This window comes from Heloderma suspectum, chromosome 1 (assembly GCF_057233095.1).
Source record: "Heloderma suspectum isolate Gila_16-S chromosome 1, 16-S_ref, whole genome shotgun sequence".
NCBI lineage: Eukaryota > Metazoa > Chordata > Lepidosauria > Squamata > Helodermatidae > Heloderma > Heloderma suspectum.
The window spans coordinates 304,410,911-304,425,126 of NC_139458.1; the positions used below are offsets into that span (position 1 = coordinate 304,410,911).

The 14,216-nt window shown below is 41.3% G+C and overlaps 1 protein-coding gene across 4 annotated transcripts in view; it reads right to left on the reverse strand.

Moving 5' to 3' along the window:
* The window catches only part of CEP162 (centrosomal protein 162), a 76,016-nt gene that overhangs the window by 37,866 nt on the left and 23,934 nt on the right, over positions 1-14,216 (reverse strand). For all 4 annotated transcript variants that reach the window (XM_084827022.1, XM_084827020.1, XM_084827019.1 and 1 more), the window contains exons 7-11: positions 13,685-13,749; positions 12,854-12,933; positions 11,654-11,681; positions 6,888-7,010; positions 5,693-5,884 (exon numbers count right to left, since the gene is read on the reverse strand). In XM_084827022.1, the coding sequence (XP_084683148.1) occupies positions 5,693-5,884; positions 6,888-7,010; positions 11,654-11,681; positions 12,854-12,933; positions 13,685-13,749 (488 nt within the window). The remainder of the gene's footprint in view (positions 1-5,692; positions 5,885-6,887; positions 7,011-11,653; positions 11,682-12,853; positions 12,934-13,684; positions 13,750-14,216) is intronic.

Here is a 14,216-nt window from a genome sequence, read left to right on the forward strand (position 1 = left end):
TGTCAGTGATGTTACAACTTTAAATTAAGACTATTTTCCTGTTTGAGACCCCAGCGAAGAAAGCTGACCCGAGTTATTTGTTGCCCGTGCCAAAGCAAAGATTTAGCTGCCCTGTACCTCATCATGTCCTGTTTTGAGCTCGGGATTTACAAATACAAACAAACTGAGAAGCTTGCCTTTGAAGTCCTGCAAATCACCCCACCGCCTCCCCGAAGATTAATGGTTGCCTGAAAAATGCAAGTATAAGGCGATGCCCATCACCCCCCAGCGTCCTGAGTTTCGGCACTTTGCTTTCATGTAACATGTTTATTTATTTATTTATTGCATTTATACCCCGCCTTTCTCCCTCTCGCAAGGAACTCAAGGCGGCTTACATTATCCTCCTCCTCACCGTTGTATCCTCACAACAACAACCCTGTGAGGTAGGTTGGGCTGAGAGTCTGTGACCGGCCCAAAGTCACCCAGTGAGCTTCCATGGCCAAGTGGGGACTAGAACCCGGATCTCCCGGCTCCCAGTCCGTCACTCTCACCACTACACTACACTGACTCTCAGTTAGAAAATGTTAGAAAAGAAAAAAAAAAGAGTAAGTTTTTAAAATGTCTGTGAGAACCTGACAGAAGTAGAATAAAATTTACAGAGGAGTTGCCCAGGTTAAAGCGTCATGGCTAGAGAGCTGAGCTGTGCCGCTCTGTTTAGACAGAGGCCTTGCTAAAAAGTTAAAGGCCCTTGTCTGTCAAAAGGGGTGTAGGGCCACAGTTCCCCTTTTTAAACTGATGCAAAAGTGGAGAGCCTTTGCTAGAAACATCTCATCTTCATTGCCCAAAGCCTTCTCTGTTTGCCTCCATCATTGTCTGGGCTTTTTAGAGACACTCTGCACATGGACTAAAATTTTAAATTGTCAAAGACTTGCCATGGACAGTGCTGTGAAGCTTTTGATAAACTTGAACTCTCATCGCTGTAGACCGTGTGTCTGTGTTTGTAGTCAGCTCAGTGTACAGCAGGCTGAGTTTAATCTATGACTTTTAGATGTCCTTCTGCTAAAGCTCATGCAGCATAGAGAAGCTGATGCGAAAATGGTGACCTAGAACTCTTTGCATGTGTGAGTATGCCCATCCCTTAATTTTGATGGGCCCTGGGCTTTCAGCCAGAAGAGCAGTATGATTGCTAGATCTGCTCCATCATGCCTTACCATGCAAAAAGTGTTTTCCATTCATTGTGTTATTGCAGAAAAAGTTTGTTGTGTATATTTTATGATTTCTTAGATATCATAAAATATATGTAATATTTGCAGATTAGTGTTAGTTGCAACTCCAAATAATACTGAGTGTGGTTCCCAATAGATGACAAGGAAAAAAAGACAAAAGGCAAGTTGAGAAAGACAGAGGCAAGTAGAAAAGAGAAAATAGAAAAAGTAGCAGACAGATAGAGAAGGAGGAAAAAAAGAAGAAAGAAGAGGCAAGAAGCAAAGAGAAGAAGCGTGGCCATAGTTGCCCCCAGGGTAAATTAAAAGCAGCTGATTGTGCCTGGAGCTTATTACCTGGGATAAAGTAGCCACAATAATGTAATAGATCTTTAAAATGAAAAAAATGTAACTACAAGGAGAAGAAGAGCCTATCCCAAATGTGTGTCATTGAGACTAGTGTAAGGCAGAAAGGTTTAAGTAAGTGAGTTTAACTTGAAAAATACAAATAAAGAGACAAGGCTAGTGCATAGAGCAGAAAGTTTTATGTAAAAAGTTTAAAACATGATCTGCAATACAGGCAGATCAGCAAAAAAAAAGAAAGCAAAAGAAAGAGAAAAAATCTTCCCATACTAATGAATAAAAGTGTTATCAAGCACTTTGGGAAGTGAAGTTGTTTACAAAAAGCTGTGCCTGAAAACCAAACACTTCTAGCCTATGCTGAAAATGCTTGCTAGTGTTGTGCTGCCTCATGGGTAACATGTATGGTATAAAACCCATTTAGCCCAACAGCTCGTGGTTCAGAGAAGCTGTCTAATCCAACCATTAGGTACGCCTGTGTGCTGTAAGTTACCCAATAAAGTCTCCTTGTAAGTAAACTCCCCCCCCCCCCCCGCTGGAATCCCAAAACACAAGCGGGGCTAGAGCGCCTCACCCAGTATCAAACCCTGCTGTTAGAAGCTATGAAGGCAGGTACGAAAAAGTCATTTAATATGACCAAAGTGTCTAAAGTGCTGCAAGGTGCCACCGAGGCCCCAGAGCGTACTTGGAGCGTCTTTTAGATGCCTATCGCCAATATACCCCCCTCGACCCAGAGGCCCAAGAAAACGTGGATGAAGAAATAGAAGAAGACCCAGCAGAGGCAGAGGCACAGTGTGCCCAGTATAGACAAGATAGACATTAGTGGCATGAATGCCCAAATAAAATGAATCAAATACACAAAAGAGAAAACCAAAGGAGCCAGAACAGGCGAAAGAGAAAACAGCTTGAGAGGGGCCGTGACATTGACTGTGAGAAGCTGTGACATTGACTTCATAATTGACACTAAAGTGGCATCAAGAGCAAGCAAACATTAGCCTTAAACAAGAAGTCCAAACACTGAGCAAAGTTCTTCAAGCCCAGCGTCGCTTTGTCTTAGAAAATAAGCCCCCAATTCCCATCACAGAAGTTCATCCTTTCCAACCAAGAATTAAAGTATGAATTAAAGAGGGAAAAATAACCCTTTGACTCCCAGATAGAGAAGACTGAAAACTGTCAGACTTTCCACCCCCGCAGCTATAAAAGTAGCTGGAGTTAAACCCTGGATACATACCTGCAAACAGGTTTTTTTATCTTTTTCTCCCCCATCATTTAATTTGACTAATAATAGTAATGCTGTAGATGTTCACATCAATAATCTGCATGCATAATATAGTGGCTGACATAACAATAAGAAAACAATTGGCTAAACTGGTTAACCCCTTGGCTTCCAGATCTTAGCTGGCTTAAGGCATTGTTCATCCTAATTCTACCAGTGTTGTTCATAGAGATACTGTTATGCCTTTGCATTCCTTGTCTTATGCGCTGTTTAACCAATCTGTTTTATGTCTCGGCTAATATAACTGCCGCCCGCTATGCTCTAATTGCTCAACAAGATATTAAGTAAGAGAGTTGCTATAAGAGTCCTGTGTTATGCTTCACAAACCGGAATGTCTATTTGTGTAATGAAATGCTATAATTGTAATGAAATTATGCATTTAAGGGGAGAATGTAGCAGCCATATCGGGGGTCAGACTAAGTAGCCTCATGCAGTCTCATGCTTCATGTTCTTGCTGAGCTCTTTCTCCCTTGAATATATTGTTGTAAGCTGACGAGACACAGGAATTCCTTATCTTGTCAAAGGTCATACAATTGTATATCTTGTTCTCTGCTGTTCTCTTCTGTTCTCTGCTTATCACGGCTACCCTATAACCCAGTTCTTGTATTATAAACAATGGTGCTAGGAGATGAAATGCTGAGGACTGCAACCCCACATGGGAGGGACAGGAGGAGCCGTTTCCTATGTGTCACAATATCTATAAAAACAATGTGCTAATGTAAATCGGGGCTTCTGGCTCTTTAGAAATGATTCCAGCCTTAAGCCCGCGCGTTAAATAAAGAATCTCTTTTTCCTTCACTCCGTGGTCTCTCTGACTCTGGGTTCTGCAACAGAAGCAGTGACAGATTTTATTTTCTGGGGCTCCAAGATCATTGCAGACGGTGACTGTAGCCATGAAATTAAAAGACCCTTGCTCCTTGGGAGGAAAGCTATGGCAAACCTAGACAGCATAGTAAGAAGCAGAGACATCCCCTTGCCGACAAAGGTCTGTATAATCAAAGCTATGGTTTTCCCAGTAGTAATGTATGGCTGTGAGAGCTGGACTATAAGGAAGGCTGAGCACCGAAGAATCGATGCTTCGAACTGTGGGGCTAGAGAAGACTCTTACGAGTCCCCTGGACTGCAAGGAGGTCAAATCAGTCCATCCTAAAGGAAATCAACCCTGAGTGCTCATTGGAAGGACAGATACTGAAACTGAAGCTCCAATATTTTGGCCACCTAATGCGAAGAGAAAACTCCCTGGAAAAGACCCTGATGCTGGGAAAGATTGAAGGCAAAAGGAGAAGGGGATGGCAGAGGATGAGATGGCTAGATAGCATCACCGATACAATGAATATGAACTTGAACACACTCCGGGAGACAGCGGAGGACAGGAAGGCCTGGCATGCTATGGTCAATGGGGTCACGAAGTGTTGGACACGACTTAACAACTGAACAACAACAAGAACAAGCAGTCATGGTACAAACTGCAGTTTTAAAAGCAATGATGGTAACCTCAAACCTGACCTCAACAATGGTCCTGAAGCCATGCACATGTTGGAAGACAGGCTGCAGCAGCAATTATGCTGACCTGTGGAACAGCGTGGATCCATATTTAACCGACCTGTGGATTGGTAATACTGCAATCACAGCCTACTAAACAGGAGGCCTGAGTGCTGAAGATGGATGAACTGGGGAGGAAGGGTTAAGAAACATGACTCCAAGACCTGGCTCACATGTAATGACAACCCAGAGTACAGGTTGAGTACTGGTTGTCCTTGACCAAGGGTTGTCACTGAATCGTCGGTTGTTGTTACATGCCAATGCTGCACTGTGGTTTAACTATGAGTTGTTAACCACTAACAACCCAGAGTTTACAACCCAACTACAAACCACGGGTTCTCTTCCTGAGTTGTTCATGGTGAATCACCCATAGTTAAACCATAGTGCAGGGTTTGGATGTAACAACAACCCAAGATTCAACAACAATCCACAATCAACGACAACTGATACTTAACCCATACTCTGGATTGTCATTATGTGCAAACCAGGTCCAAAAGGAACTTCAAGATCTCCATCCCCAGTTTACCGGTACAAGCTTGTGCCTGTGTCTGAAAGACTGATAAATCTGAATTCCTTGTATAGTCTACAAATACACTTCATTTTCCCACCTGGAGAATGTGAATACAGGAATCTTTGGAATGCCTTACTTTTTTTAAAAGCTAAAGATATGTACTCTGATTTTTTCATTTCATTTGTTAAGAGTGTGTAAAAGATAAAGGGATGTAGAATTTTTAATGATCGACATTCTACAATCAGAACAAGGTTTCAGCCAGGAACAATGAGAACAAGGCACCCACTCTTGTTAGAAACTAAACCTTGAGTTTTTTCAGGATTTCATAGAACGTAGTAGGTTCTGTGACAGATACAATCTTCACAGCAAGATTAGCTAAATGCAGATTCCTATATCCTCTCTAAAAACGATATGGTTAACATTTAAGAAAAGGAATCACTGATTGTATTCAAATGCACCCTCAACTGTGTGGGGACCACTTCCTTGTGTATGAATAATGGAATCCCCTTGGCAGGGCCAATCACCTGAATCTCTCCCATCCAATCATTGCCTGCTATCCTTCCCACCTGGATGATCATTAGGTGGGAAATACTCCTGCAATTAGTCTCACCTACACAATTCTGGAAGTGACTGCCGCACCTCTGTAAGTGTAAATGAATGGGGTCATCAGTGATATTGCAATACAAACAATAGTAGTGGAAATTCTAGTATCTACTCGAAAGGACAAATTTCTGTCTTCTTTTTGGTTCTATCCAGAGGTTAACATGTATCTTTTATTTAAATATGCCTTATCAACCAAGTATTGGAAGTTTCAGAATTTACCAGAATCTGTAGTGGAGGTATTTTTGGGGCAGTCTTCTTTAACCTGTGAAGTTTCTTTGATCAAGTTCTCTGCAGTTTCTATTTCATCAGCATGAATTTTTTGCTCATCAGTATCTCCTAAAGACTGCTCAATGTGGCAGTAAGCCTGATGCAAAGCTTCAATATCACTATTTGTTTGCCCACAGGAAATACCTGAGGATGGAAAGAAGTCAATCAAGCTGTAGTAAACTGAAATATCTATTCAAGAGTAACAAGCCAGTAAAATAATACTATTAATAACCTAAGAGACAAACAGCACAGTCCTATACATTGGCCAGTTTCAGAAGATCAGCAGGGTAACAACACAGCGTCAGTTGTGTGACCAGGATTACCCTAATTAATCGTGCTGCAACATAGGTTGCTGTGTCATCATCTCAACCTGGTGCAGGCATAGTGACTTTTCACGCACCCTACAGCCCATGGCTTGCAGTAGGGGTCGTAGGGTGGGTGAAAAGTCACTACACCCGCACCATGCACCGGGTTCAGATGACATGGTAATCTGTGGTGCGTGCAATTATGGTAATCCCAATCATGTAACCAGCATGCACGGGGGTGGAGGAAATAACCAACATTGCGTTGTTTCCCCTGCTGATTGTCTGAACCCAGCCACTGAGTTCAATAGGGCTTGCTTCCAGATAAGTTATATGTTACAATCCTATGCAAACTTACTTGAGACTAAATCTCACCAAGTTCTGGAGGGCTTACTTCCAAGTAAATAATCTCAGGATTGCAGTTCACAGCTATTAAAACTGATTGTCACTGATGACAATAAAATGTGCATTGTATCCTTAGAACTTAATTAAAATTCAATAACCAATGAAAACCAAACAAAAACAAAGCAAATGAATCTTGTATTTTTACTTTTCTTTTTCTTCTCCAATTCAGAACTAGAATTTCAAAACTTAGGCTTTGCCTACATGCTCACATATCTTGAGAAAACATTAAACAATTAGGGTGAGATCCAGCTACACTTAAGCACTTCAAAGCCCCTTCTATTGTTTATCTCCTAGAGAAATCTATGGGACTTCAAAGACCTTAGCTTTGGTTGGATGGGCCCCTAAAGGTTTACAATCCATGATGAAAGGATAATTCTGAAGTGAATTTTCAGCATGGTTAGGAGATGAGGAAATAAGTCGTCATTAAAAAGAAGGCTTACCTGTTCTGTTCATTTCATCTGCAGTGACTTCTTGAGGTAGGTAATGTTCTGTCACAGCTGCATCCTGCTGTTCCTTGGCTTTTTGAGTCTCCAAAGCTGAGTCTTGGGAATCAAGAAGGACAACTAAAAAGAAAATAGAAGTTAGAGAATACTGTCACTTCACAGGATTGTAACTCGTATAAAATAAAATAGCCTATGCAAAGACTATACAGCATCAACCTTCTGCTCTTCCACTAACCACAATGCTGCTTGTAAAGTAATCCCAGCTCACTCCCAACTGTCCCTGGAATTAAAGTTCAGGATGAGATGCACAGCTATTGCGCAGTATCCAACAGGGTGGTATGCCCCCGCAGATTCCATTGTGCCCCACCGATTCTGTTCCGTAAGTGGCATCTACTGCTTGTGCAACGGATACTTCCAGGGGAAACTGGAACGCTCATTTTTGGAACAGGGTAGATCAGTGGACCCCTTCATGGATCACTGCCTTGTTGTGGCGAAGGGGCTTGCATAACTCAGTGAAGCCATGAGCTATGCCGTGCAGGGCCACCCAAGACGGACAGGTCATGGCAGAGAGTTCTGACAAAATGTGGTCCACTGGAGAAGGAAATGGCAACCCACTCCAGTATTCTTGCCAAGAAAACCCCATGCAACGTATCACAAGGCTAAAAGATATGACGCCAGAAGATGAGCCCCTCAGGTCGGAAGGTGTCCAATATACTACTGGGGAAGAGCAGAGGGAATTTCCAAGTAGCACCAGAAAGAGTGAAGCGGCTGGGCCAAAGCCGAAAGGACACTCAGCTGTGGATATGTCTGGTGGTGAAAAGAAAATCCGATACTGTAAAGAACAATATTGTTTAGGAACCTGGAAGGTAAGATCAATGAATCAAGGTAAGCTGGAGGTGGTCAAACATGAGACGGCAAGATTGAACATCGACATCTTGGGAATCAGCAAACTAAAATGGACAAGCATGGGCGAATTTAATTCAGGTGACCATTATATCTACTACTGTGGGCAAGAATCCCTTAGAAGAAATGGAGTAGCACTCATAGTCAACAAAAGGGTGGGAAAAGCAGTACCGGGGTACAATCTCAAAAACAATAGAATGATCTCAGTACGAATCCAAGGCAAACCATTCAACATCACAGTAATTCAAGTCTATGCCCCAACCACTGATGCCGAAGAAGCTGAGGCTGATCGGTTCTATGAAGACCTACAATACCTTCTAGAACTAACACCAAAAAAAGATGTCCTCTTCATCATAGGGGATTGGAATGCTAAAGTAGGAAGTCAAGAAATCACCGGGATAACAGGCAAGCATGGCCTTGGTGTACAAAATGAAGCAGGACAAAAGCTAATAGAGTTTTGCCAAGAGAACACGCTGATCATAGCAATCACTCTTTTCCAACAGCACAAGAGGCGACTCTACACATGGACATCACCAGATGGTCAATATCGAAATCAGATTGATTATGTACTTTGCAGCCAAAGATGGAGAAGCTCCATACAATCAGTAAAAACAAGACCTGGAGCTGACTGTGGCTCAGATCATGAGCTGCTTCTTGCAAAATTTCGGCTTAAATTGAAGAACATAGGGAAAACCACTAAACCATTCTGGTATGACCTAAATCATATCCCTTAAGAATATACAGTGGAGGTGAGGAATAGATTTAAGACCTGATAGACAGAGTGCTTGAGGAACTATGGATGGAGGTCCGTAACATTGTTCAAGAGGCAGCAACTAAATCCACCCCAAAGAAAAAGAAATGTAAGAAAGCAAAGTGGCTGTCTGATGAAGCTTTACAAGTAGCTGAGGAAAGAAGGGAAGCAAAAAGCAAGGGAGAAAGGGGAAGATATATCCAACTGAATGCAGAGTTCCAGAGAATAGCAAGGAGAGACAAGAAGGCCTTCTTAAATGAACAATGTGAAGAAATAGAGGAAAACAATAGAATGGGAAAGACTAGAGATCTCTTCAAGAAAATTGGAGATATCAGGGGAACGTTTTCTGCAAAGACGGGCATGATAAAGGACAAAGAAGGCAGGGACCTAAAAGAAGCAGATGAGATTAAGAAGAGGTGGAAAGAATACACAGAAGAACTATACAGGAAAGATCTGAATGTCCCTGATAGCCATGAGAGTGAGGTCACTGAACATGAGCCGGACATCCTTGAGAGTGAAGTCAAGTGGGCCTTAGGAAGCATTATTAACAACAAAGCTAGCAGAGATAACAGTATTCCAGCTGAGCTATTTAAAATCCTAAAAGATGATGCTGTTAAAGTGCTGCACTCAATATGCCAGCAGATTTGGAATACTCAACAGTGGCCACAAGACTGGACAAGGTCAGTTTACATTCCAATTCCAAAGAAGGGCAATGCCAAAGAGTGTTCAAACTACCGTACAATTGTGCTCATTTCACATGCCAGCAAGGTTATGCTCAAAATCCTACAAGCTAGGCTTCAGCAGTATGTGAACCGAGAACTACCGGAAGTAAATATATTAAAATAATTTAATAAATTAAAAAAAAGTACAAGCTGGGTTTCGAAGAGGCAGAGGAACTAGAGATCAAATCGCCAACATTCGCTGGATCATGGGGAAAGCAAGAGAATTCCAGAAAAACGTCTATTTCTGCTTCATTGACTACGCTAAAGCCTTTGCTTGTGTGGATCACAACAAACTGTGGCAAATTCTTAAAGAGATGGGAGTACCAGACCACCTTACCTGTCTTCTGAGAAACCTGTACGAGGGTCAAGAAGCAACAGTAAGAACCGGACATGGAACAACCGATTGGTTCAAAATTGGGAAAGGAGTACGACAAGGCTGTATATCGTCGCCCTGCTTATTTAATTTACATGCAGAGTACATCTTGAGAAACGCCGGGTTGGATGAATCACAGGTCGGAATTAAGATTGCTGGGAGAATTATCAACAACCTCAGATACGCAGACGATACCACCCTAATGGCAGAAAGCGAAGAGGATCTAAAGAGCCTCTTGTTGAGGGGGAAAGAGGAGAGTGCAAAAGCTGGTTTGAAACTCAACATTAAAAAAAACTAAGATCATGGCATCTGGCCCCATCACGTCCTGGCATATAGAAGGGGAAGAAATGGAAGCAGTGACAGATTTTATTTTCTGGGTCTCCAAGATCACCGCAGACAGTGACTGTAGCCATGAAATTAAAAGACGCTTGCTCCTTGGGAGGAAAGCTATGGCAAACCTAGACAGCATAGTAAGAAGCAGAGACATCACCTTGCTAACAAAGATTCGTATAATCAAAGCTATGGTTTTCCCACTAGCAACGTATGGCTGTGAGAGCTGGACTATAAGGAAGGCTGCGTGCCGAAGAATTGATGCTTTCGAACTGTGGTGCTGGAGAAGACTCTTACGAGTCCCTTGGACTGCAAGGAGGTCAAATCAGTCAATCCTAAAGGAAATCAACCCTGAGTGCTCATTGGAAGGACAGATACTGAAGCTGAAGCTCCAATATTTTGGCCACCTAATGCGAAGAGAAAACTCCCCGGAAAAGACCCTGATGCTGGGAAAGATTGAAGGCAAAAGGAGAAGGGGATGGCAGAGGATGAGATGGCTAGATAGCATCACCGATACAATGAATATGAACTTTAGCACACTCTGGGAGAGAGCGGAGGACAGGAAGGCCTGGCGAGCTATGGTCCATGGGGTCACGAAGAGTCAGACATGACTTCATGACTGAACAACAACAGATCAGTGGAGCTCACTTAATGGAGCTACGCTGATCTGTCCCGATCCAAAAACTAACATTTCCATTCATTTTTGGGCTTCCTCTAGGAAGTGTTCAATCTCGATTGCACAAACAGTGGGTCCCACTTGTGCAACAGCATTGGCAGGAGGGCCAGATAGTGCCCTGTTGGATACTGCCTACTGAAAAGTCCACAAATAGGATATTCTAGACTGGCTAGAATATGTTTCAAAGGTAGAACGGCATTAAATGAAAAACAAGGTGGACAAGCAAAACTGGTAACAGAGCTTGTATAAAAAACAATTTGTTATTATACCAAACAATTCACTATTTAATGTTTGATGTATAAACGATAACTATGGCTCTTCATTATTAGGCAATTGCCTCTAGCTCTGCTTAGATTTGGTTTGTTCCCCCAGGCTGCAATATTATGCCCACTTATTTGGAAGAAAGCTACACCGAACTCTGGGGACATATTTTTAAGTAAACCTGTATACTACAGGGTAGTCCACTTCTCATAGTAAGTCAAGCTGGAATGGTAACGGTGCAAGTGGGCTTGTCTTTGTAGACAGATTGGTGCTGTACTGAAATCTAATAATAAAGTATCCAGTATTACTTAGATTTTTTTAGTTCTTTTAAAGCTGAGGGTAACTGTTTAGACTTACACTAGATAATTACACATTTGAACTATCTTCTCAAACTGACTCCTAGGCAGATTCAACCCAAGAACAACAGTCTGTGTTACAGTGATTACCAATGAGAGATTTGACACCAAAACTTACTGAAGTCTTTCCAGACAAAAAATGGAGATAAATAAGAATGATAAATACTGATTATTTTGATTCCAAAGGGAAGTATAAATGGCCCAGGCCCAATAGCAAGCATCACCCATGGAATAAAAGGAAAACTACCACTGAAGTCTTTTTAAAGATGTGGGCCTATGGATTATTTCTGACTATGTTCCAGCAAAATTTGGGCACAACAAAGCTGTATGCAAAAATTAAGTTGTATGTTTTATTTATAACATGTTTTGTTACATCTTTTGAATTTTGTACCTTTAGCCAGCATGTCAGTCTTTTCTTCCTAAAAAATTAAGAGAACATGTATGAATATGTATGGACTCTGAAAGTATGTATTTTAGTTGCTAAAAAGGAAACCTTTTTGAAAGAGTTTACACTGCTAACTGCATGGCTGTTAGCAGTGCATTAGAGTTGTAATCTTGCACTTGCATAAAGTTCAAGTGGGACTAATTCAGAAGATTTACACTACTGAAAACTGATACTGCAGTTCTGAGCAACAAAACATAACAATCAAATGAAAAAAACAACATTACATAATCAGACCTCTGGTTGTGCAACAGAAGTTTCCTTTCCCCTCTTTCCCTTTTCAGCCCTGCTGCACACTCCAAATCTGCTCTGGGGATCCCCCAACTTTCCAGAGCAAAGCAGAGTGCTGATGGGGTGGGAAGGATAATTCAATCCACTAGCAGTGTCTGTTTGACTGGCAGAAGGACACCACTGGATATAACCTCAGCTTGAAAATAAAAGAGAAAATACCTGAATAATTTAATATATATTCTTCCGAGAAATAATTTTCAGAGTAAGAGCAGTTGACCTTACCAGAAGTTATGCAACATGAACACCAGGAAGCTGCCTTAAATTGAGTCAGATCCTTGGTCCATCTAGCCCAGGATTGTCGACACTGACTGGCAGCAGCAGCTCTCCAGGGTTCCAGGCAGGATTCCTTCCTAGCCCTACCTGGAGATGCTGGGGATCGAACCTGGGACCTTCTGTATGCAATGCAGGTGCTCTACCATTAAGCTGCTGATCCCTTCTCACACTTTTTAATCTGCAGCTGTTTTCGGATTGTATTGCATTGCATTGATATTCTTATTGTTCTTTGTTATTCCCAGAACTGTAAGCCACCATGAGTGATCCAAATGTGACTGAAAGGGCGGGTTATGAAATATTATAACAACATTTCCACCCCTGTGCCCATAGCAAGGCTAACCAATAAATCTTATCCATTATGCCATACCACTACCTTAGAATCAGAATCTTTGGGGCTGCTGTGCATGCATTCACTGAAGCGATAATTGAATGCACTGTGCCTTACTTCTGAGTAAACATGTTTAAGCTTGCGCTGTAAGTGTCTGAACAAGTCCTTACTTGGATATAAGCTCCATTAAAATCACAGGATTTACTTGCTGGTAATGTTTGAAATATAAAATGGCTGTACTTGTTCAAAATACTCACATTAGCTTCTGACAGGACAGCTTGTTCAACTTTATTGTCCTCATTAGATTCTGAGTCTTCAAAATCCCCACTATAATCACCTGGGTGTTTGGAAGAAGACATATGTTAATTCTTCCTAAGAAATACGCAGGAACAGCAATACTGTTTTCCTGTACAAAAAACTATATAAACTTTCCTTGGATCAGATCAAATGGCTGGGAAGATGTTAGTTCAAGCCACAGACTAGAACCCTTCTATCAGCAGATCACTCATGAAAAAGCATCCCCAGCCTCCTTTTTCAGCCAGCTGCAAACTGTACATGTTCAAAGAGCAGCAGAATTGCTCCAGGAGGAGGAAGAATTGCTTACCTCTCCTTCTAGTGAAAAGAATCTAGATTGTGCAAACAAACCCCAGTACTTAAACTGTTGTTCATTTAAAGTACACTGTACAGATCCAAAGCACACACACTGTACTGCAAATGCTGATATTCTGCAGTAAGTACAGAAAAATGGTGTTCACCAGTTCTGGCATGATGCTATATGCACTGTTGGAACATATCTACCTTCCTGGATGAGACCGCAGGTATATCCTGTCCAGTACTCTGCCACCAACAGCGGGGAACAATATGTTCTATTACTCTCAGGTAACTATAGCCTTACTGGCTCAAAGTATGGAGACTGTATTTTAAACACTCATGACTTATAGCCACTGAGTGACCTATATTCCAGAAAGTGTCGATTAAAACTACTGGCTTTGACAACATCCTTTGGCAACTAATTCCATTCGTTAATAATTGTTCTTAAAATGTTGGCTAAAAAGCAAATTATCTCAAAGCCACGGATGTATAGTTACCAGATTTTTCATGATCCTTAGGTTCATCATCTCCTTCTTCCATCTGTTTTAATTTTGGATGATTCCTACAACATATGACAGTATTACTTATGATAAGTAATTATCATAAGTAATTATCATAAGTAATTATCACTCAGTATTAGAATGAAAATGTATTTTTTAATGCTCATAGTTTAGACTGCTCTGCTGATCTGGCAACTAACAGCATGCTTTTCTAAATACAAAGAACAAAAACTGTATACAGACAACTTTTAAAGTTAGTACTGAAGTCTCTACATAATTCTCTCAGGTAAAGTCTTCAACACCACCATATCCACAGATAAGAATGACAGAGTTTGAAAGTTATATTATTATGGTGTTCACTTAAAACTGCTGAATCCTAAGCAACATGAATGCTTTCCTAAAGGATAAATAGGACTCCAATCCATAGGTCATTTTTAAGGCATAGCACACCATGGGTCAACCATTTTTTAACACAAGCAAAAAATAATTTTGGATTAAATGGTTGCAAATGTTATTCTTATTTCTTTTC